Genomic DNA, 24,193 nt, shown 5'->3' with positions numbered 1-24,193 from the left:
TAGTTTCACAGTGACTAAATCTGTGGTTCCTTTAGTCAGACATTGAGTAATCCTCATTACTTTATGGCTTGGCTGAATAGAACCACAGACTCTTAGGAAATGGGAAATGCTTTATATAGATCCCACATTTTGCATATTTCACTGACCTCTTGTGGCGAAGGGGAATACTACACCCAAAGTGAAGGAAAAAAAAAAAACGTATTAAGCGTTACACCGGAATTGGTGACCTATTGATTTATGTGACGCTAGGTTCAAGTTCAAGGCGTTCATTGTCACATTTCGCAAACACAGAACAATACAGTTGGTAGCCCATTAAAGGCAGTGAAATTCTAATTTTATACTTAAAGCTTCCTCAAAGTCAACAGTAGATAACAATAATAAAGAATAAAATAAAATAGAATAGAGAGGTAAACACAGGTCAGGTAGAAAGTCCTGTCTAAATCTCTGTGTTTGGAAGGCTTTATTTACTTTTGACTACTATTAAATCATTTCTATAGACCATTTAAAATGTTTGTAATCAAACGGGTAGCCTGGCCAGAACATTAGCTACGTCTACTTTGTCAAACAGAACTATTTAGAACAAAATATATTTATAATAGTCAATAACAATATCATAAGTGTCCTCATCTTCCAGAAATAAGGTTAATGAATAATACTGATTATCATCAGCCGTTATCTACTCGGAAACACATTTTTTGGGGGTTCTCAGCCTTTTCCAGAGGTTGAGAACCACTGATATTATAGGGCACGGATTTCAGTGTAACACACAATACTCTATGGTAAACACATATTATGTAATAATGAGTAACACCGCTCCCCGATCAGCACGTGATTGTAAGAAACCCCCGGGTTGGGTGACGTAGTGAAACGGCATCTAAAGTGATCACAGAACAACACTATTACATGTGCCTTCACAATAAAACGTTCAAAAGAATGAATGATTACCAGTTTTGTAAAGTAACTGACTACATTTACTAAAGTACTGTAGGCTACTTAAGTACAATTTTGAGGTAGTTTTGTTTTTACTTTACTGGAGATTTTGATTATTATTACAAAACATACATTAACCATTTCAGCCATTTGAAAATAGCCGATACAAGCTCATATCGCAATGCTGTGAGCTCTCTATTTCCAAAAATATTTTTATACATTTGAAAAAGCGGAAAACTTGTGAGACATGTGAGATTTTGCACAATGAGTACTTTTACTTTTGGTGATTTAAGTACATTTTGATACCAATACTTTTGGCACCACAGCTTTTAATCACAAAGGAGAGATAGAGAGAGAGAGAGAGAGAGAGAGAGAGAGAGAGAGAGAGAGAGAGAGAGAGAGAGAGAGAGAGAGAGAGAGAGAGAGAGAGAGAGAGAGAGAGACTCAGAGAGAGAGAGAGGGGGAGAGAGATGCCAGAATTAGTTTTATTTTGAAGTCCACAACCGGATGTGTTCTTATTGTCTGTCAGTATCAGACTTGACCATAGAGGTAGGACTTGACAGACAGCACAGACAGACAGTAGAGCTGGTATCGTTCTGTCCGTCACAGGACTTTCACTTCATGTTTTTAGGACAAAACACAACAGCGAGGCTGTCTGCCACGGTACAGTAATATCTTTGAGAGAGTTTCTTATCGATGATGTGTCATTAAATGGATTATTTGCCACTTTATTTTTCACTGCTTATTAATAGGCTGCTATACAGTAAGTATCTAGCCCTGATACATGACTGTCTGTCACATATTAGATGACCGTCTTGTGATCCATGGCTTTACAGTACGATATCTATCTATTGCATGAATACACCCTGTTTCCTTTTATCAGACACTGCCAGCAACGGATATGCTGTCTGCAGACGGAGGGGAGAACCACTCTGTGCTGTTGAATGAGAAGAGATGACAATTAAACACTCCCTGATCACCTGCTATCTGATGATGATGATGATGATGATACGATGTTATAGTGGTCAGACAGCTGGTAAGACAAACGCACACACACACACACACACACACACACACACACACACACACACACACACACACACACACACACACACACACACACACACACACACACACACACACACACACACACAACTTTATCATCACATCACGGGTTTCCAGGTGTAACCAAAAAAAAAAAAGAAACAGAAAGAAACTGGTCAGATATCAACATGGGCAGTGTAAAATAGCTTAGATACATATGGTTTTGGTGCATGATTTGTAAGGTGCAATGTGTGGTCCTCTGCTCACTTTATTTGAAGTCAGCATGGGAAAACATGCTGCCCACCCCTGCTTTAAACAGTAAACAGAATTGAAGCTTCAAGCTCGAATCCTATCACACATCGACTTGCATTCGGAGTATTGGTCTGGTTGGATAGCTATTTTATAGTTCTGCAACTATCGATTATCTCCTCAGCGATTATTCTATAAATTGATTATTTGATTAATTGAATAATAAGGGGGAAAACACATACAACCAATCAATTCACCAATTAAGTGTTATTTTATACTTTGTCGCACAACAGCGGCCTGCAAAAATAAGGATAATAGAAGATCTACAAGCTTGTGAGCCCTAACGTGAGTGTGTGTTCTCTTCTGTGTTGTGTCTGTCCAGCCCTGAGCTCCCTGCCTGCTCCAGTCAACCCAAAAGTCAACTCCACAAACTTCCACCATGTTCTCACATGGGACCCAGGGCCGGGAACGCCACCAGGGACGCAGTACATTGTCTACCGCAGGTCTGTCTGTCTGTCTGTCTGTCTGTCCATGTATTCAGTGGGTATCCTAGCTCCCTTAACACACTGGTGTGCCTCGACACACTGTTTGGGAACCACTTGTGTCGATGTTTCAGAGTGTGCTGTTACTGTATTCCATAGTGTTGGTTGGACGTTGGACCTGTAAGAGGCAACACCTTTTATTATTATGGATTATAAGTGAGTGAGATAGCAGGACTGTACAGGTTTATTAGACACACAGTGCTGTGTATCGTAACACTATGGCCCAATGGCCCATCCCGGGCCATTTTATTGCTTCAAATTATGCAAATACATTTCCTAAAAGTAAAGAAAATAAATAAATGCCGTATTAAAATTGAAAATGTATTCTGAGTGGCAATTGGAATTTTGTGTTATTGGAAGAAGTAACTACTTCTCAAGGAAAAACTCAGTCCTCTCTAGGATTACAAACACCATTATTCAATGTATGGATATACCCTACTGTAAGTAAATGTATTCATTGCCTGTCGATACGGTCGATAAGATCCACACACATTCCTGTTGACCTTGGATAGAATTCCTGTCATCTGTCTGTCTGAATAAACAATCAATAAGCAGCTGAACACACGTTTCTCGTTAGAAATGTTGAGAATCATTGATATTTAATAATTTACTTGCGATCCTTAAACATGGGTCCGCGATCCAAAGATGGATCCCGACCCACTGTTTGTGAAACACTGCTCTGGTGCAGCAGCAAAGCACGCAAACCCCCGCCAGCTTCCCACCTTCCAAAACCCAACAAGTGGTGTTCATTGGCACGCCTGGCCAAGCCAGGGGCACTGTGGAGGAATCGAACCCCATTCTCCATGGTGGTGGGCAAGTATTTTACCCCTACGCCCCCCAGACTCCCCCGCAAACAATATCATTTCAACTGAAACACCTTTTTCTGTCAAGCAACATAAATTCATCTCAATCACGTAACGTGTTCCTCGCTTATGTTTTTGGTGGAACATTTGACAGAGTTCTTTTTTTACCCCTCAAGCTGTGACTTTCACCTGTCCTTGTCACACGCTTTGTGTAACAGTGGTTAAAGTTTCCATCCGTTAGCTGAGCAGGGGCATTGATACAGCTGTGACCACATAATGTCTTAGAATGACTGGAGACAGGAACTGAACAATAAGCTGCCCTTTTAAATCAACCACCACTCTTGATGGAATTGTGTGTGTGTGTGTGTGTGTGTGTGTGTGTGTGTGTGTGTGTGTGTGTGTGTGTGTGTGTGTGTGTGTGTGTGTGTGTGTGTGTGTGTGTGTGTGTGTGTGTGTGTGTGTGTGTGTGTGTGTGTGTGTGTGTGTGTGCGCTGTATAGTGAGTTTAGTTGGGTGTGAAAATGCCTAGAAGGTGCAGGTTTTATTGTCACATCACAGGTTTACAGGTGTAAGAGTGGGTGAATTTAGTTTTTGTTCAAGCTCCATCATTAGTTTTAAGAAAGAAAGTAGAGAGGGAGAGTAAGGAGAAAACATAGTAAACATGTTAAAATAAAAATTAAACATGTACAGTACATACACAGTATAAAAAAGCAGCAAGTACAGTATACATTAAGTTAGACATAAGCTGCAAAATGTGGCAACGCGTGGGAATTCGGGAAGGTCCACATAGCAGCACGTTTGTACATGAGGTTAAACATAAGCTGCAAAAAAGTGGCAACGCATCAGAAGGTCCACATAGCAGCAAGTATGTGCAAGAGGTTAGACAATCGATATAAGGTGCAAAAAGTTGCAACGCATCCACATACCATAAATGAAAATGAATCTATATGTAGCCTAATCATTTTACCATAATCCATAATAATATTATAACAAATTATACTGATCTTTTTTTCTTCTGCTTTGAAACATAATGAATCTTAAATGCTATGTGCTTCCGTATCTCTGTCTGTATGTCTGTCTGTCTGTCTATCAATCTATCTATCTATCTTTCTTACAGAAATAGACCACATCCATTCCTATGATGGGGTGTAAATAAGTTTTGAAGTTTTCACTTCCATAATTGTTTGTCTTTGTACAGAATCAACAATAGGACCAAGAAGTTCGAACCATCCAACAGCACCAGCAGGAAGCTGGAGCTGCGCCATTCGAGGACGTACAGGCTGTCTGTCCAGGCGTCTCTCAACATGTCCACGTCTCCAGAGTCCAAATCTTACACCTTCTATCCCTCCGCTGACAGTAGGTCAACGCAACACTTTCACTAAATAGTTAACATTTGTTTACTAGCTTGATTTGTATTGGATGCTACTACTACTACTACTACTACTACTACTATTACTAGTAGTCTATGCTCACAGATGTAATCAGAAAACACAGAATAAAGACTGTTGCTCCTCTCTATGGCTGTCATACTGAAGTCAATATCCATACTGTTCCTACTCTACGGAAGTTACCAGAGGCCCTACACCCCCAATTCAATACACAATATTGCAGTGCCTGTTCAGGGCCTGGCCACCATTCAGAATGCGAACTGTTCAGAGCAGCCTGGTTCTGGAGAACTGCTCATCTGGTCAGCTTCACACTCGACATTGCACTTCCTGGGTAGGTCCTCTGCAAAACACCTGTGAAGTTGATCGGATGAATCGTTCTCAAGATATGTGGATAAGGACAATCAGACACACACACACAAATCCTGTAATTCATAGATAGCTACAGGCAGACTGACAGATTGTTTGATCTATAACACTTCAATAACATTGTGTAACTGTGTGTTTGTGTGCAGCTATCATAAGTCCACCGATGCTGTCAGTAGCAGGATGTGGGACGTGTATCCAGCTGCACATTTCAATGCCTAAGGCTGACAATGACTCAACTATACCTGACAATGACATCCAAAAGTTGTATGCATTTTCATTCAGAATCTACTGTAGAAAAGAGTCTGAGGAAAAGGTAAGAAATCTGTTCATGTTTAACATTTAACCACATAAACTCTCTATACTTGTAAACTCGTCAGGTTGATCGACTGATTAATTTGATCTAACGCAATGTGCCTGACTTTAGAATTAGCAATAGTCGGAGGGACACATTCTGTGGCCCAGTCTGACTCCTTGATCTATTTAAACGTATTGGTAATCTGCGTAAATCTCTCTAATTATATGTCTGTTTGGGTCTTACGAAACTATATAACCAGCTTGACTGCATTTCAGATTGCTTTATATCTGTGAAACATAGTGGCATACTGGCTCAATTGATCATGATCAAGGCCCATATCATAATAACGAGATAATGGGCAGAATCATCTTATCAAGTGAATCTGCTAGGGGTGCGTGCAAGAGTTAATCAAAGCAATCAATTGAATTGATTACAAAAAATGATCAATTTTAATAAAATCATGTATTGATTTTTTAACTCATTGTGAGCTTGTAGATCTGCTATTTTCGCTTTTTTTGTGTGACACCATTGTATGACAAAGTATAAAAGATTTTTAATCACACTAATCAATTTAGTTTATTATAAAAAACAATTCGATTTATTTTTTCATGTTGATTCGTTAATAAGCAAAAAAAACTAAACATGCTTCTCAATTATTCAATTAATTGACAGTAATCAATAGAATAATCACTTCCTTACAAGATAATGCTAGCAACACAGTTTAGAGTTTTGTGGGGTAATTTGTTTAGTTTGTTTTTGCAGGTGACAGAGCAAGATACAAGAAACACCAGTTATCGTGTTAAGAACCTGGATGCTGGGGTGAAATACTGCATCAAAGTAAAACCCATGATCACAGTCAATAAGCACAGTTCGCCCTCAGAATGGAAATGTGATTACACCAGCAGACTGGAGCCAAGCAGAGGTCAGTATGATGTCTACTTACTAAATACTTCTAAGTACTGTGCTGATACTACAACTACCATTCTACAGAAGAACAGATACAGTAGATACAAATGTGAAAAGCAAGATTGTGTGTGCGTGTGTGTGTGTGTGTGTGTGTGTGTGTGTGTGTGTGTGTGTGTGTGTGTGTGTGTGTGTGTGTGTGTGTGTGTGCGTGTGCGTATGCGTGCTCGTAGGTCCTGCAGTAGTATCTACACTAGCATCCATCCTGGTGGTGGGTGGAGGTGTCCTGGTTCTTCTCTTCTCGTGTCTGTACTACACTGGTTTCCTCTGCAGACTGCAACACCTCCCCGTATTCTTACAGGTGAGGAAAAACCTAATATTCACTTAAGACCAGACTGAACCTGGGCCCACGTGGACTGACAGCCTGCCCCTAACTTCTTATTCCCCCGGGCACGTTGTCATCACGTTCAGGCCACAACCCGGCAGCCACACCTGGTCGCTGCCATTCAATGCTTGTGATTCCACTAGCATATTGTGATTCCACAATATGCGGCTGGTTATTTTTTGTCGCTCGCGTAAAGCAGCCAAATCGACAGTGAAACAAATTGTCATATTGACTTCATCCAGCGGTCAGTATAATATCTAAGCTTAAAAAACATATGTTCTTTAACTACAACTGAATTAATTTTACTACTGTGCCCTTTCCTCTGTGTGTGTGTGTAGGAGAGTGATTTAATTACTAGATACTTCCTGACCCCAGAGAGGACCACCCCCGACTCGGTCTCTATTCTATCAGATCCTGAACAGCAGATGATGGCAACCAATCGCAGACCACTAGGACCCAACATGGAGCTAGAGGAGGAAGATGGCCTGTACATACAGAGCGGCAGAGCGACTGTCGGCGGAGCGGCGGAACTCTCCTCAGGTGCAAGCTCTGACTTGGACTCAGACTCCCAGAATACATCGGGACCGGGTGTGCCCGCCGCCGCCATCTGGAGGGGCTGTGGGAGTTTGAGGGGCGTCGTTGAGTTGGCGGCTGAGGGGGTGGAGCCGGGGGCGGAGCCAGGGGGTCATGGCCAAATCACAGAGGGCAACGGTGGAATGGCAACGGTCTTGTATTCCGAGCCTGATCTTGACCAGCCAGGAATTCTGGGACATGCAGGAAAAGCAATTGAGGAAGCGGAGGAGACGAGAGAGGAAGGGGAGCAGAACGGTGGCGAGAATTCTTCTGGCCACGTCAATCTGTTTGCGGTGACCCTGGGGTCACATGAGGAAGACAATGTGAATTTGTTCTCGCTGACCCTGGGGTCACAGGAGGAAGATGAGGAGGAATATGATGAAGCACAGAGTGCCAATGACTTTCTGAGACTGTGTGACGAGCAGCCATTACTCCCCACAGACTCGCCACCGAGGACTTCAGGAGACACAGGAGCACAAAGGGAAACGCTGTCTGGCGATGGGACTCTGAAAGCTCTACTTACAGAGACTGACCCACAGAATGGATATGTTGACAGACAAGCAGCTGACGCAGGGTCTACAGAGACAAACTCTGAAACAGAGGAAGAGGAAGAGTTCTCAGACTACATGTTACGTCAATAATTCTGATCATGTAAATTTGCATGTGCACAGTAAAATCATCAGTGTTCATTTAACTCACAGTGTACAAATGTATAAATTAACACTAGTGCTGCAGCTATTGATTATTTAGCAATTAGTCTATCAATATAGTTTTGGATTAATCAAATCATCGAGAAGTTTGTTTTTTGAATACTTTTTTTTCCTTCTTTTTTTTACAATTGACTAAAAATAGTGAAAATAACAAGCTCAGCTTGTATGCGTCATGATGTGACATGTGAACTTGCAGATAAGTTATTCACTTTTTGTGACATTTTTTTTGACATTTTTGCCTAGAATGACAAATGCGAATGCCAAATTATAAATATAATTTATTATTGTTTTTTTTTATCGATTAACATTAAGACCTGGAACGCATCTGTGTCACTTTAGATTACTTTGGCTATTCAAAAATAGCAGATATACAAGCTTGTAGCGCGGCACCGAGTGCCGCGCTACAAGCTTGTAGATCTGCTATTTTTGAAAAATCTTTCAAACATTTTTTTTTTTTTTCCAAAAACTGTTAGGATTTAGATTTTTTTAAAGAATCGCCTCAGGTCTGAATGGGTTAAATCGATTAGTTTGATGAACTGTTGAACCTCTAATTAACACTAATGATTTTACTGTGTATATAGGGCATAATAATTCTACTGTTTTTATAGGGCATATCATTTATGTATAACGTTTGCGTGTGTATTTGTAATCTGTATGCATGGATATCAATACATTCCTGCCTAACAAGTCTGGTTTTGTCTTACCAGCAGAAATGCAAATATTGTGTAAATATGTGTATATATCTAGGGCTAGGCTGACAACACATTCTTGATGATATTTATTACTGTGTAATAAAGTTCTATTTCTATATTTTACCAAGTTTTATTCAGCAGTTGCTATTGATTATTTTTCTTTTTTATGATTAGTAAAAGTATGTAATGGCTGTATATGTATACTATCTATGCAGGCCTACTATACAGGCCTATACAGTACATACAGTATGTGTGCGTGCATGAGCGCTTGCTTGCCTGTGTGTGGGTGTGTGTGTGTGTGTGTGTGTGTGTGTGTGTGTGTGTGTGTGTGTGTGTGTGTGTGTGTGTGTGTGTGCGTGTGCGTGTGTGTGTCTTGGCTGACGACAATTAATTTACATCCATGAGACAATAGCTCATTCATCAACACATTGTGGTCAAAACTAACATGTTTTGTATTTGATTACAAGTAAAACATATTTGGAACATAGTTTTGTTGTAGGGGAGTAAGAAATTACAAACAACACATCACTTTAATTTAATGTATTTGACCCCCATCTGAAAATAATGTTGTGCCAGGGACCCCCATACAAGAGTTTTCTTTTCAATTATTATTTTTATAGCAGATGTATATAGGGTTCTTAATGTTATGTTAACCCATTTTGCTGGGGACCCCCTGCAACCCACTCAAAGCATGGGGGCCCCAGTCCGGACCCCACTTTGAAAACCACTTCTGAGCTCCTCTGCAAGCCTGCAGATGTGAATAACTAAACCCTCTGACTGCACTTCTACTAGATCACATGACTTCCTACCATCCCTCGAGCATAGGGTAATTATTTGCCTTATCTTCGTTTGTGATTGCTGTGTCAACGAGGACTTGCCTACAACCCACATTACTGCTTTAGTAGTTCCAGTGTTGTAAAGTAACTAAGTACATGTACTCAAGTACTGTACTTAAGTACAATTTTGTGATATTTGTACTTTCCAATTTCCAATACTTTTATTTCTACTCCACTACATCTCAGAGCCAAATATTGTACTTTTACTCCACTACAATTATTTGAAAACTTTAGTTAATAGTTACTTCGTAGTTTTTGATTATTATTACAAAACATACATTAACCACTTCAGCCCTATACGTATTTCGGCCATTTGAAAATAGCTGATCTACAAGCTCACAATGTGTTGCGATGCGACGCATTGTGAGCTTGCAGATCTGTTATTTTCAAAAGATGTGTATACATTTGAACGCTTGAGATGGGATATTCTGCATAATTAGAATTGTTTGATTGATTGAATACTTTATTTAGAAGATTGCAGAGAAAAAGCACATGGAAGTACAGTTTACAATACAAGGTCAGTTAAAATGGATTGCTCATAAAAGCCACAATGGCTTTTTCAAATGAGATCCCCACTAACTCAATTCATGGAGACATTAAAAAACAGACAGATATACACTACTATGCAGAACATCATATGAACATTTTAAAAGTAAGAAAAACAAAAATAACTAAAAATATGTACAGTAAACAGTTCGAGGGGGGGCGGGTAGTTATGAGTTTGACGGGCCAGTTTCGAATTGCAGCCTCCTGAAGGTATTTTTTAGGGCAGTTTTGAAAGTGAATAGGGTTTTACACTCCTTTACTACCTTTGGTAGGTCATTCCACATTTTTGCATAACAGGAGAACGAGTTCAACCCCTTGTTTGTGCCAAATCTGGGTTGGACATGATCAGTGGAGCTGCCTCTGGTGTTGTGATTGCGGACGTCATTTACGTTTTTCAAATATGTAGGTAGGTACATGGGTATCCCAATGTTGTGGTGTATCTTGTAGACCAGGCCCATTGCAAGTTGCTGTACTCTGACCTCAACCCTGAGCCATCCGACCCTAGCAAAATGAGCAGGGGTTGTTGTATGTTTAAGGCCAAGAAGTAGCCTTACTAGTTTGTTTTGGGATGTCTGGAGCCTTATTTTTAAGGCCTTAGTGGTGTTGTGGTACCATGAGGAGCATGCATAATCAAAATGACCTTGGATGAGGGCCCCTGTAAGAATCCTCAAGGTATTCTTACTGACTAGAGAGGAAATTCTATAAAAATAAACGTGTACTTTGGTTGACCTTTTTGATGACTCTGACTCTTGCTGCCATTTTGTCACCGGAAAGGTTTGCCTCTAAGATGGAACCAAGGTAGGTAATTTCATCTTTTCTTGTGATGACATCATCACCCACTTTGCTTTAATTGTGAAGCTTTCAGCCTTGCTGAGGTTAACACTAGACCCAAAGAGAATGGATTCAGTTTTACCCAGGTGTAATGATACACTTACCACCACTCGTCAACTAAATCATCAATGAACACATACAAATTACATCAATACAAGTTACAACAGCCTTTTTCATTCATAAACTGTGATAATAATATAATAACCGGTTATGCTTGTGTCATGATCACAATTGACCTGCCTTACAGTTAACTGCCAGTTTCCTGGCAATAACGTTCCCTATGTCAACAACAGCGTTGCCATGTCTGCTTATTATACTGTAAGCGACTTTGTGCTCATTCTTCTGTAAAGTTGCTTGTAGGCTACTTGTAAGTTTGAGGGTTGGGTGTTTTTGGGCTTGTTTCTGAGTGTACTTACTTATTTAGGCTTGCTTCCAAACATTGTAATTATTATTTAAACCAATGGTTCTCAAATATCTTTCATGAAAAATTCTAAGTAACAGCACAAAACTAGATGTGTGCCACAGCTAGCTTTGTGCTGTTACTTAGAATGTTTCAAAAATATTCCAAATATTCCACATTTTATTGCAAGAGTTTTTGAATATTGCAGATCTACTAGCATGGATACATGTTTAAAGTGCTCATATGTGGCATAAGTTGTTCTTTTGGGCTTGTTTTCCTAGACCTGGTGGCTTATTTCTCTCTCATAATGTGGCAACGTTGGTCAACAACAATCTCGGCAGGAAACAACATGCTGAAGTTACGGTGAGTTAAGACAAGTTGTCTTAAATAGACAACTTAACTGAAGTACAGAATACAGATCAGTGTAGATCTGCTTCATACGGGACCACTTTATTTCTTTACACCAACACTTTTTGGCTTTTCGTTTATTTAATTAAGATAGGCTATTAGCTAATAGCAAAACACATCCCTACATCCCTATCAATGTAGGCTACTGTGGGGTTACCGTTAGCTTAGCTCTGGTTCAGAGCGTTAGTGAGTTCCCTCTAACTCACTAAAGAGCTACCGTTAGCTAGCTGCTACCAAACGGACACAGGCTGATCCAGTGGGCATGATAAACCTCGTGGGCACCTCAACGTTAAATTGACAGTTTTTCTCTAAAATGTAAAAAAAAAAAAAAAAAAAAAGAAATGAAATAAATGCAAAATAAAATAAATGTATACTTTGGAAAATGGTTGGAAATTATGTAAAGTACATGAATTAACATGCACAAGTACTTTTTTTGTTTTTTTCCCCTCCCTCCCCTCCCTTTGTTTTTGTCTAGTTTTATTTTATTTTTGTTTTGTTGTGTTAAGTGTGGGTGGATGTGCTAAGCTCCTGTACTGTGCCTTGGTGGTGGTGGCCGTGGGCGGGGTTGTAGATTGAGGACAGCACTGTTGATTACTGTCCACATGACAAAGTAAAAAAAAATGGAAAATAAAGAAAAATGTACCCTTCTTGTTTATCCCCAAAATGACTGGATGGATATGTCACAAGTTTTGTTGCAGTAGTAGAATATATATACATATGTGTGTGTATTTGGCCCTCATTTGTAAAAATGAATTTAGGTATATAATCAAAATATATCTATATATTGTATTATGATTGTATTCTTTTATTTTGGCCACTCAGCTCAACAATGGAGAATATGTCACGGTCATGACCAATGTCATCTGGATGCTCTCATGGTTACTGCAGGTACTCACAGGTGAGTGGGTGTATATATATATGAGTTCCATAGCTGTATGACACATTAGGGTTATTCATGGTTATTGTGCAAAACTTTGTGGATACATTTTATTGAATGTGTTTGGATTTGCACAGTAAAATCCTCAGTGTTGATTTATACGGAAAACACTTAACTGCTGGTGTCTGATCACAAGTATACTTCCTAATGTTTGATGTGTTGCAGCCATTAGTGTACTTCCTAATGTTTGACTGATGTGTTGCAGCTATTACTGTACTTCCTAATGTTTGACTGATGTGTTGCAGCCATGGGGGTACTTCCTAATGTTTGACTGATGTGTTGCAGCCACGAGGGTACCTCCTAATGTTTGACTGATGTGTTGCAGCTATTAGTGTACTTCCTAATGTTTGACTGATGTGTTGCAGCCATGAGTGTACTTCCTAAGCCGAACAATCTGACACTGACCTCCAAAAAGTTCATACATCTGGTGACCTGGAAGCCTGGACCAGACACTCCTCCAGACACATACTACAATGTTTCAGTCCACTCTGGATGGTAGGTGTGTGTGTGTGTGTGTGTGTGTGTGTGTGTGTGTGTGTGTGTGTGTGTGTGTGTGTGTGTGTGTGTGTGTGTGTGTGTGTGTGTGTGTGTGTGTGTGTGTGTGTGTGTGTGTGTGTGTGTGTGTGTGTGTGCGAGTGTGCACGTGCGTGTGTGTGTGTGTGTCAGAGAGATACAGAAAGAGATCAGGCACTCCCACAAAATCCTATTTTAAAGGACAAAAAAAAATGAACCTTAATTATATAACAGCTCTTAATGCTTAAAAAAAACCTCACGTCTATTAATAAGCCCAGCTATGCATCCTCAGTTAAAAAATGAGCAATAGATCTTTAAACATTTCCCCTTTTTTTTCTCTTTGCTTATATAGTTATATTTGTTTGGACAAAATGTTTGGCACATATTTTGTGCTAGCAGTATGGTGGTTGTTTTTGCATGAATAATAAGGCATTCTAAGTACCATCACACATGTTTTCTGGCACATACAAATGTTTCAGAGCAGATGTGAGTTTTTTTTTTCAACACTGATACTTTGTCAAAAGCCAATGAGCCATTTTCATATTTTTGCAACCTGACCAACTGTAATTGGTATGACCCAGTTGCACACAACGAAGAGGAAACCTCAAAAGCCAACTGCAACTTCTCTTTGACAGCTTTGTGCAGAGTGTGCTTACACTCTGCCTGTCTAGGGTGCTTTTTCCCTACAGTATAGGGTCCCCAATGGATCTATACTTGGTCCCTCTACACCAAATCTCTTCGATCTGCGTACAAGCTGTAGATCTGCTATTTTTGCTGAATGTTTGTCCTCAGAATAGGGATGTTAGGGTTCATGTCAATACATAGCACCACAATGGAAACAAGTCCTCACAGTGCGAGGCGTTGTGAGCTTGTAGTTCAGCTATTTTCACAATGTTTGCCTATTTCTTATGTAGTATTTGGCCAATTTGGCATTAAAAAGGTCTTAAAAGTCCTTAAATTGAAACCATAGAAATTTGCAGATACCCTGTATAGTGTATATTACACTTATACTGTATGTTGTTTTTGTTTTTTTTATTGATTGAGTGATAAAACAATGTTGCATATTAAGCTAATCATCTGGGGACCCCCCAAAATAATATGGGGGCGCTTTGGATATCTCCATAGCACTAGCACGCACATTGACATGTGCACTGTTTGAATCCATGTTGTGTTATTAGCACACATAGCTAAGCTGATACAGCGCTTCTCATGGTTGTGGGTGGGAACAATTCCATGTCGGGGTGGTAAATGATCGGTTTGTCACACACACACACACACACACCACACGCCAGTAGGATTAAATCACTGTCCAAAATTGTAACTATGCATACCGAGCGCATAACCCAAAATCAGCATATAGATTGGCTGTGTTGCCGAACATCGCCGAACATGGACTACGTTGTCTTTCAAGTATTTACATGTTGAGAAACGAGGCGAGCCAGCTGCTGAGAAAAGCGTCTCTCTCTGTGAATGACAACACTGTGTGTGTGTGTGTGTGTGTGTGTGTGTGTGTGTGTGTGTGTGTGTGTGTGTGTGTGTGTGTGTGTGTGTGTGTGTGTGTGTGTGTGTGTGTGTGTGTGTGTGTGTGTGTGTGTGTGTCTGTCTGTCTACTCAGGCTTTTGTGAGCCCCCCAGACAGTTTTGAAGTTGCTTGATTCAGTAGACACGCCCGCTTCCTGTACAAACCCGTTGTAATTTCTAACTCCATTTTAACCATGTTAGATTCATCAAGAACACCCGTCCTTGGTGTTGGTGACTCATACTGCCCTCCTAATACGTGAGGGGGCCGTGTTTTTTCCATTACTTTTTTATTTTTTTATTGTATTTAATTTGTTTTAATAAAAAATAAAAAAAATACGGTCTCCTCACATATTAGAAGGACAATATCAGTCACCATAACGAAAGACGGGTGTTTCTGATGAAAATCTTTACATTTTGGTGACCCTTAGATTGTGTTGGGTAAAACTGTTTTGTAAATGTTAAGTTGATTTTCATCCCTGATATTCTGTGTACACAGCGCATAATCCAAAGTCTGCAAATACTTTGAGTACTCACATCCCCGGGTATCGACTAGTACACTGTAATATAATTGCCCATTTGATTAGCCACTAACTTGGCCCCCTCCCTTTTCCCTCTACACCAAATCTCTTCACTGAAAAGAAAATCTAAAAGCTAACTATGCGTCACACTGCGACGCTTTGTGAGCTTATATCGCCAATTTCAGCCAAATGTTCGCCTATTATGACATGCCCAGAATGAATGCTAGGGTTCATGAGCCCTGTATACTTCGCCATACAATGAATAACCAATGGGCTATTGTTGAAAATCTGGGGATTGCACAAAACAGGGATGCCAGGTTGAAAGTAGATTGTGTGCTGAAGGCAGGGCAGCAGGTGAAATACCTCCGTACTGTATGTCATGACTCATGAGACACTTATTCATCCATTGTGTCAGATCAACTGGTTTGGTTTTTAGTGAGTCATCACAGCAACTAACCCACATGGCTCTGTAAGCGCGCACACACACACACACACACACACACACACACACACACACACACACACACACACACACACACACACACACACACACACACACACACACACACACACACACACACACACACACACACACACACACACACACACACACACACACACACACACATACATATTTCAACAAACACATTGCACACCACATTACACCACAAGAGATCTTAGTGGCTGATCTGTACTTCCCATGTGAGTCCTGAATACTGCTTGACTCGCCGCGTGCGTGCGTGCGTGTGTGCGTGCATGCGTGTGTGTGTCGAAGGGGCATGCTGTCGCTTGCCCCAACTTTTACTTAGATAATAGATATACAGTATTTATCTCAAATGAACTAATATGATTATTGTGATTTGAAATTATATACCGCTGCTGTCGTACAGTATATATATATATATATTCACTAAAATGACAAAAATAGCTACCTATCTACAAGTTCACAATATGTCACACCAAAATAGAGAGGCCAGGTTGAAAGTGGTTAAGTATGTATGTGGGTTTTTATCAATATTTAACCAATGAAAAGCATTAACAACTTGTGACTAAATAATAACTACTTTGCATCCATTGGAACACAGGTTCTTTTTTCCATTTCCTGTAAAGTAACATTTTTTTACAAACAGTAGAAGGTTTCCACCCGACAGCAACAATAGTGTTCTATTAATTCTATTCTTTTGTATTCTAGGGGCGACTGGGTGTTGGTCTGTGAACGTGTGCGGAGCCCACTGCTCTGTAACCTGACAGAGCATTTCCCTGACCACAAAAAGGTGTATTACACACAGATCGAAGCCGGCCTTGGGTCCAATGTCTCAGAACCACTCCAACACCCCGGCTTTGTGCCCCTCAAAGAGAGTAAGTGTCAATAGACCCCCTTCAACAGCGGCAGACAGACAGACAGTACACATGTCTAGGGCTGTCACGATTACAACATTTAAGTTAACGATTAATTGTCTTACAACTAATTGCGATGAACGATTTAACTGTGTTTTTGGCATTGGAACATAGAAATACAAATTGTATTTCTGTTTAACCTTTTAGGCTTCATAATAAAAAAAAAGCGCAGGGATTAAATATATAAAGTGACATTTAATAATTTTATACTTAAAATATATATAGCGGAAATAGTTTATCTACAAGCTTACAACATCGTTGTAAGCGATTATGCAAAATAATTATCTCAAATAATTGCCATTAGGCGATTATGTAATAATTGTGACAGGCCTATTCTTGCCAGGCTGTTACTTTAAAGTGCAGGGACACTTTGGTAGAGGTTTGGGTTGTGTAGCTACAACATGACGTAAAGGTGGGCGGGATATCAAAAAATGTATAATTCAAAAGGTCCTCATTGATTACATTATGTAGTGAAACGGCTCTCAAAGGCACTCTTTTAGTCCCTAAACAAACGCAAATAATGCTGATTTTGCAAATATAGAACATCACAAAACCTTGTGCTGTTTTTTCTTTTTTGTCCTTTTTTATAACTTCCTGACTTTGAGAGCTGTTTCACTGTACGTGTACAATGTAAGTCAATGAGGAACATATTTTGAATTATCTCGCCAACCATTTGAGTTACACCATGGCAAGGTAACTACACAACCCAAACTTCTACCAAAGTGTCGTTGCACTTGGTGTAACGACTTTCAACCAGGTGTCCCTATTTTGGGCATGTCACTTTTATAAAAAAAATCTTCTCAAAAGTCTTGCGGTGCAGCACGATGTGAGCTTGTAGTTCTGCTATTTTAGCTTGACACCGTCATATGACAAAGTGTAAAATAGGGCTTAAGTGGTTGATCAATTGACGTTATCCAAACTGCCGTCGTCAATGTACGAGCTCACAACGTAGCGTGTTCCAACATCCATACAAATGGATTGTGTTTCCTTGGCGTTTGTTCCAGCGGAGATGGAGCAGCCCCTGCTGACGGTGGCTCCCTGTGGGCTTAGGTCTTTATGTGTGGATCTGCAGCCTCCAGAGGAACGCCTCAGGGACATCTACCAGACCCTACATTACCGTCTGAAGGTCCAGACCACAGCAGACCACAACAGCAGATCACAACCAGCAACGGTAACACACACACAGCTAGACAGGACTAGAATAAATAAAATAATGCTTTATAAAGAAATGGGAAAAAGAATAATTACAAATAAGCAGCTTTAATGTAACTTTTCTGTTTGCGGTAAAATTCTGCAAGACATTTAAAGGATGATACCTTTTGGTAGTGCGTTCGCGCGTGCGTGCATGCGTAGTTCACATAATAAATATCTGTATTCCGTATATTATGTCTATTGTGAAAGTATTGTTAAACCTTAATTGTTTTGTGTGTGCTCAGTTCGATCAGAAAACGGAAGGTCTGAAGGGTCACAATCTGACGGACCTGGCTTCAGGCAGACAGTACTGTGTGTTTGTCAGTTTCGTTGACGAATATCTGGATAGAAAATCCAACTACAGCAGCCAACCTGTGTGTGCCTTCACCACTGCCCTGCCTCCAGGAAGTGGTGGGTGTTTAATAACAATAATAATAATAATAATTAGTTTAGTTGTTGTTGTATTTTGTAATTTGCAGATACATGACTTGATTTGTCCTATGTATTTACCCATCTTCTTCACTATGAGGTGTTAACCACATGAACCCTAGCATACCTATTCTTTCTGTGGTGAACATTCGGTGAGAATAGCAGCTTTAAAAGCTTGCAGCGCATTGTGAGCTTGTAGATCCGCTATTTTCGGGCAAGAGATTTGGTGCAGAATAAAAGGAGCGGACCTAGCGTAGAGCCCCGGGTAACCCTGGTCAACTAGGGTTTAAGTGTTTAAAGGTCATTACACACCAGGGGTGACGCAAATAAACAATATGAAAATGCATCCTGTTCTAGCTCTTTTGTTATTTTCCTTTACCCACTTAGTTATTGTATAGGCATTTCTGATGATTATTTATCAAAAAACACCAATATACAGGCCCACAATACTATTGTTATTGTCAATATCAATATCGAAGTACAGTATTTGATCAAACATATCATGTTATCTGATTTTGTCCATATTGCCCAGCCCTGCCTTGTAGGTTGGCTATTTTTGAAAAGCCAAAGTAAAAATAGGGCTTTTAACTTGCTTTTCACTCTTGCATATGGAACATAACTTCAGACTCTTAGACCAGTGCCTTGCTCAAGGGCACTGGCAGGAGTATGTCACCAACACGCCTGTGTTTTGTGTGTTGTGTCTTTGTCCTCATATGTGTATTTAATATATGGGCCTCTCTCTCCACAGCTATAGAGATTGTGGCGCCGTCGCTGCTGTGTGCGTTGGTGGTGTGTATTATAGTGGGTTTGGTTCTGCTGTGGTGGACCGGGTTTCTCTGCCTGAAGACGGTGCTACCAAGTAACCTGGTGAGTACTGGTTCTGTCAGCCATGTTCATTTGTGTCCATGGGTCAGGGATCATTATTTATTGTTTAGGTACTTTATAGGAATACAGGGGTAGCACTGGGGGGTAGCCATACCTGTAAACTGCTCCTCCACTGTAGCTCTGGGAATCGATCACATAGCATTGCCATCCAGAATGTTTGACCTGCTTCCAAAAGTATCAAAAATGTAAAGGTAGTCAAGAGTTCCTACAGATGACAAGATGGGGTAGTAAAATAATAATTACGCTGTGAACAACTGTTCCAATCAGTTTTATTGACAGACTACTGTGCCGAAGTGAACACGGAAGCATGTTCCTGGTGTGCTGATCATCGCAACGCTTTGTGAGCTTGTAGATCTGCTATTTTTTAGCTATTGTTGGTGCAAAAATCATACGTTTAAAAAAATATATTTTCACCTATAATGGCATGCACAAAACAGGAATGCCAGCTGGGTTAAAAGTAGTTAATGTGCACACAGTACTGATAATAGTCAATTAAAAATGAATTCATAACTTTTTATGAATTAATATATTGCAATAATGTGTTGTCACAAAATCGGAAGGCACACCTGGACTTGACTCATGGCACACCAATGTTCGCTGGTACACCGTTTAGCAATCACAGTAGGGGATAACAGCGACAATTCACTTGGGGAATTGGCAATGATTAAATTGGGGAGAAAAAGATGTAAAAGGTTTTTTAAAAGAAATGCCACTCATCGGAATTTTCTTTTCAATGTATGTGAGGTTTTCCAGCGGCTCAGCGGTCATCAGCGGTTTGTTTCCCATCCGCCAGCAACATCTCAAGCTTCAAAATCTGACTCATAACCTTCGGTATTATCCCCTATTAGAGCACAAATGCAATGCGGCCCTAATTTAATCAGACAAGGAGCCGTTAAAACGTGTGTGTGTGTGTGTGTGTGTGTGTGTGTGTGTGTGTGTGTGTGTGTGTGTTGGGGGGGGGGGGGGGGGGGGTGCGGGTATTGATGGTGTTGGCGAGCTTGGCGTGTGTTGTGTGTGGTGTTTTTTCTCATGCGACTGAGAGCCGACCGCGCTGCTATTCGAGTCAGGTGATGTTTCATGTTCCATTGTTTTGAATGGTAAAAGTCAAACCACAGGGGGAAGATAAACCATGAAGGGGGCTTTCCCCCTCTCAGATAGACGAGTGTTTTTGAACAGTAAGCGCAGAGCTGAGGTTTTTAGACGAATGAGTGATTGTTGATGGTTAGCAGATAAGCCTGTGTAGGATTGACATCTAACATTGTGTTATCGTTGTGATGTACTGTAATATCTCAACTATATTCACACTTTCTCATTGTTCTTTTGCTGACTCGCTCTCCTCTCTCCTACCTAATCTGTCTCTTCTATCTTAGAATATTACTAGAAATGGGTAAATATTTACAGCTTTAAATATACATGATAATGTACTTAATTTCCTTTCACACACACACTTTGATCGCTATTATGCTAGAGCTTATAGAAGCATATTCCCGCCATGTGAAATGCAAACGCAAATCAGCAATTACATTTCATTTTCAATATTTTTCGATGTGTGCAAAGTGCATGGCCATGTAAACTACTCGGACAGTGGATATATTATGGACACTGGGAGGCTTTTGAGGCAGCAGGCCTTTTGAGAACCATAAGGTTCCCTTCATGCTGACCACTGTGAATGCTGGGTGTGCTTAGGTTTTCTCTAAAGCCTGACTTGTACTTATTCGATTAGATATGCGTGCTGGTGTCGCGCACCAAAAATAGCAGATCTGCAAACTCACAGTGCGCTGCAGCGCGATGCATTGTGAGCTTGTACATCTGCTATTTTCAGTGCACAACCCCAGTGTGCAACTTGTAATAAATCAGGTATGTGACACCAGGCTCTGCCTGCAACATGACCCTTCTTAACAGCAACAAACTGCAACTGTACATCTGACTGTCATTGTAACTATAAATAAAATGAACATCTTCAGCTTCCTCTAACCATCTGTATCTCTTTCTCTCTCTTATCTATCTCCTATTTCTCTCTCTCCCCTCTCTCTTCTTTATCTCTCTCTCTCTCTCTCTCTCTCTCTCTCTCTCTCTCTCTCTCTCTCTCTCTCTCTCTCAGATGGACATTACAAACAATCCAAAGGAGGAGCAATTCCATCCAAAGGAGGCACAATTCGTTTTAGACGGTATCATATCCTTGATCCTTGTTGAGTCAGCGTTGCCCTCTACAGGTGGTAAAGGGAACAACAACAGACAGTCAGAGGAAGGACACGATGATGATGATGATGATGGAGAAACGAAGCAGGAGAGCCCGTCGGGGAGTGGAGGAGATGGTTATACATCGCGTCGCGGGCCCCTCTCTCCCTCCCCCTGCTCCTCATCTTCATTCTCCTCATCCTCACCGACGGGTCGGTCTTCATCATTTGAGCCTGTGAGTTCAGACCAACACACTGTGCTCCTGCTTGAGTTGTCCAATGGCGTACGTGACCACACCCACTCCTCTCACCTCCGCCCCACGTCGCCGCTCCGATCGCAACCCACAGACCTCCAACCAGCTGTAGGCACAGACCGCCACGCACCGGCGGTCTTGAGTACCGTTCCCCTGCCGGAATCAAAAGTACGGGGTTCATCGGGGGCGTGTGAGATGATGCTCCAGCCTCACGTGGAAGGTTTGGACGCTTTGACTGCGGGGGTGGTGAAGACGAAGGTGGAGGAGGTGGCGATAAAGGGCAGCGGTCAGGGCGTCAACCTCTGGTCCCTGACGTTCGGCGGACACGAGCCGGAGGAGGTCAATCGTGACACGGCGCCGCCTCCCTCTGACGGAGAGGGGAAGGCCCCGGACGACGCCTCCGCTCCCCTCCTCCCGCCCTCACGGGAGGTGACGGACACCATGGAGGAGGTCGCTGTGGAAACCGTGGCCGCTATCGAGGAAGAGGAGGAGGAGGATGAGGAGTGTTCTGGTTACATGAAGCGTTAGGATGATGTTACTTCTTCAGGCAGTGTGAGACAGCAGGTAGTGTTGGGCAGTTAAAGCCTCTCTGCCTGAGTAGATGTTACAATGACCACACAAGTGTTTTAAAGTGAAATAACTGCTTTAAGTTTCAGAACAGAAGCTACAGTATGTGTTTACATACAACATCATATCAACTATCACATCGTCGCTGTCGGGCAGAAACCTCTTATCTCCATATTTCAACTCTCATACAAGGTTTCCACCCGCCACAATATTAATCTGGTCTGTTAGCAACACAAGAGCATCCAGATGATCGTTTGTTTGTGTTGGCGTCAGTATTATTTAGTTATTATATACTGTTTCTCTCTTATTTCACCGTTGTTTACTACCTGTCAAGGAATGGTTCTTTGGCAAACCTTCCCTTGACAGAACCTTCCACACAACACAAGCTGTAAACATTTCTGGTCCAGTTACACAATTGGCTTGGCCGTATTCACCCAGCGCCCAATTTGCTCTTAAATCGGACGCACAGTTGAATTCCCGAGTTGTTGATATGTTTCATGCCAAGTATGAAGCTATAGGCCTACATGAGAAGGGACTATGTTGTCATTGATAGGCAGGTACATACTGTAGTATTATGTAAAAATGTAACCAAAATACTCTAGGTGACAGCGGGGTCCTTGCGGTTGTCATTATCGCCTGATGGTTTAACTACTTAAGCACTATTTTAGCGTACAGTGGTGTCATGCGTACAGTGGTGTCATGCAGATCTAGCAGATCTATAAGCTCTGTTAGAAATGTTTTGAACATTTCTGACAGTTTTTGTCATTTTTGTAATGACATGCCCAGAATATGGACACCAGGTTGAAAGTGACAAGAAAAGGCAGATTCGCACATTCAATACAAGTTGTTCTAGAAGTACAGAGGCTCTAAAACCTTTACATACCAAGGACCCCCAAATAGCCATAGCCTCTGGCTGCAGCCCCCTATTGCGAAGTGGCTTTAAATGTAAAAACGTATATTGGCACAATAATGTTATGAATTTGATTTATTGTGAATTATGTATTTTTTATATATATACACAGCATTGTATATTTTTATGGGTTTCTTTTTTCCCCTTTTTTTTCTCTCCTTTCTAATTGCGCCCCCTGGTGCCCCCACTTTGAAAACCTGTGTATTAACATCATGCAATGGTGCACATTTCAGCACAGATGAGTTGAACATAATTGCATGGACCTCAGAATCATGTCTTGAATGAAATGATAATTGGATGATGATGATGATGATGCTTTGGCTTGTGGCTATGAGAAGATGGATAGAATCCAAAAGAAGTGCAGCTTATAAAAGCTGAAATAAGAAACTGTAAGGCACACACTTGTGACATTTTAAATTAGCTGTTGCATTGCAAGATAAAAACAGCAATGTTTTACAGCATACATGAGCTACACTTTGGTTGTTTTGGAGGATGACAATTTGGAAATTATGTTTGACTCCACAAACCCCACTGAGCCTTTGGTTACTAGTTAAAGCAATATTAACTACTTAACCAGGTGAAGGTGTCATCTTCATCATTGAATGCTGTTATTTTGATTACTTTTTTGCCAATTTGTAACCTGAATTCTATCATTCTATTGTGATAAATACAGGTCCAAATCTGACAAAACATTTCCCCAATGTGTACTGTGGTACTGTGTCTCGAGAATTCACACCAGGTGTTGGCAAAACAACAGTAGCCTACGTAAACCTAAGCAGCCAAGTTTCTTAAAGAATTTATCAGTGTTATTTGTTAAGTGTTGTCCTTTGAAAACTATCTCAGTGGCCTTGTGGTTAGAGTGTCCGCCCTGAGACTGGGAGGTCAGGGTTAAATCCACGGCCGAGTCATACCAATGACTATAAAAATGGTACCCAATGCCTCCCTGCTTGGCGCTCAGAATCAAAGGTTGGATTGGGGGTAAGTCCCTGTGACA

The 24,193-nt window shown here is 40.9% G+C and overlaps 2 protein-coding genes across 4 annotated transcripts in view; both read left to right on the top strand.

Annotated features, from left to right (window-relative positions):
- Nucleotides 1-1,488: 1,488 nt before the first annotated feature.
- LOC311064771 (uncharacterized protein) lies at nucleotides 1,489-8,531 on the top strand. Of its 3 annotated transcripts, none has more exons than XM_084084711.1 (8): nucleotides 1,489-1,593; nucleotides 1,814-1,954; nucleotides 2,606-2,726; nucleotides 4,766-4,923; nucleotides 5,468-5,634; nucleotides 6,379-6,538; nucleotides 6,753-6,880; nucleotides 7,243-8,531. In XM_084084711.1, the coding sequence occupies exons 2-8, from the start codon at nucleotides 1,885-1,887 to the stop codon at nucleotides 8,116-8,118; spliced, it is 1,680 nt and encodes a 559-aa protein (XP_083940837.1). In that variant the 5' UTR covers nucleotides 1,489-1,593; nucleotides 1,814-1,884; the 3' UTR covers nucleotides 8,119-8,531. The 3 variants fall into 3 exon arrangements, with proteins under 3 accessions (XP_083940837.1, XP_083940835.1, XP_083940836.1); XM_084084709.1 differs by having other exon boundaries at nucleotides 1,814-1,966; XM_084084710.1 differs by having other exon boundaries at nucleotides 1,554-1,693; nucleotides 1,814-1,966.
- Nucleotides 8,532-11,728: 3,197 nt separating this feature from the next.
- Nucleotides 11,729-24,193, top strand: part of LOC311063964 (uncharacterized protein) — a 13,334-nt gene continuing 869 nt past the window's right edge. Inside the window, exons 1-8 of the mRNA XM_084083615.1 lie at nucleotides 11,729-11,855; nucleotides 12,723-12,798; nucleotides 13,203-13,332; nucleotides 16,581-16,747; nucleotides 17,791-17,957; nucleotides 18,223-18,388; nucleotides 19,155-19,273; nucleotides 21,393-24,193. The exon at nucleotides 21,393-24,193 is cut by the window's right edge and continues 869 nt beyond it. Of these exons, the coding sequence (XP_083939741.1) occupies nucleotides 11,736-11,855; nucleotides 12,723-12,798; nucleotides 13,203-13,332; nucleotides 16,581-16,747; nucleotides 17,791-17,957; nucleotides 18,223-18,388; nucleotides 19,155-19,273; nucleotides 21,393-22,250 (1,803 nt within the window). The 5' untranslated portion in view covers nucleotides 11,729-11,735 and the 3' untranslated portion in view covers nucleotides 22,251-24,193. The remainder of the gene's footprint in view (nucleotides 11,856-12,722; nucleotides 12,799-13,202; nucleotides 13,333-16,580; nucleotides 16,748-17,790; nucleotides 17,958-18,222; nucleotides 18,389-19,154; nucleotides 19,274-21,392) is intronic.

This window comes from Gymnoscopelus microlampas (genome assembly GCF_963454915.1).
Source record: "Gymnoscopelus microlampas genome assembly, chromosome: 17".
Taxonomy (NCBI): Eukaryota; Metazoa; Chordata; class Actinopteri; order Myctophiformes; family Myctophidae; genus Gymnoscopelus; species Gymnoscopelus microlampas.
The sequence above is the reverse complement of the archived record's forward strand: the minus strand, read 5'-3'. Positions and strand labels throughout refer to the sequence as shown.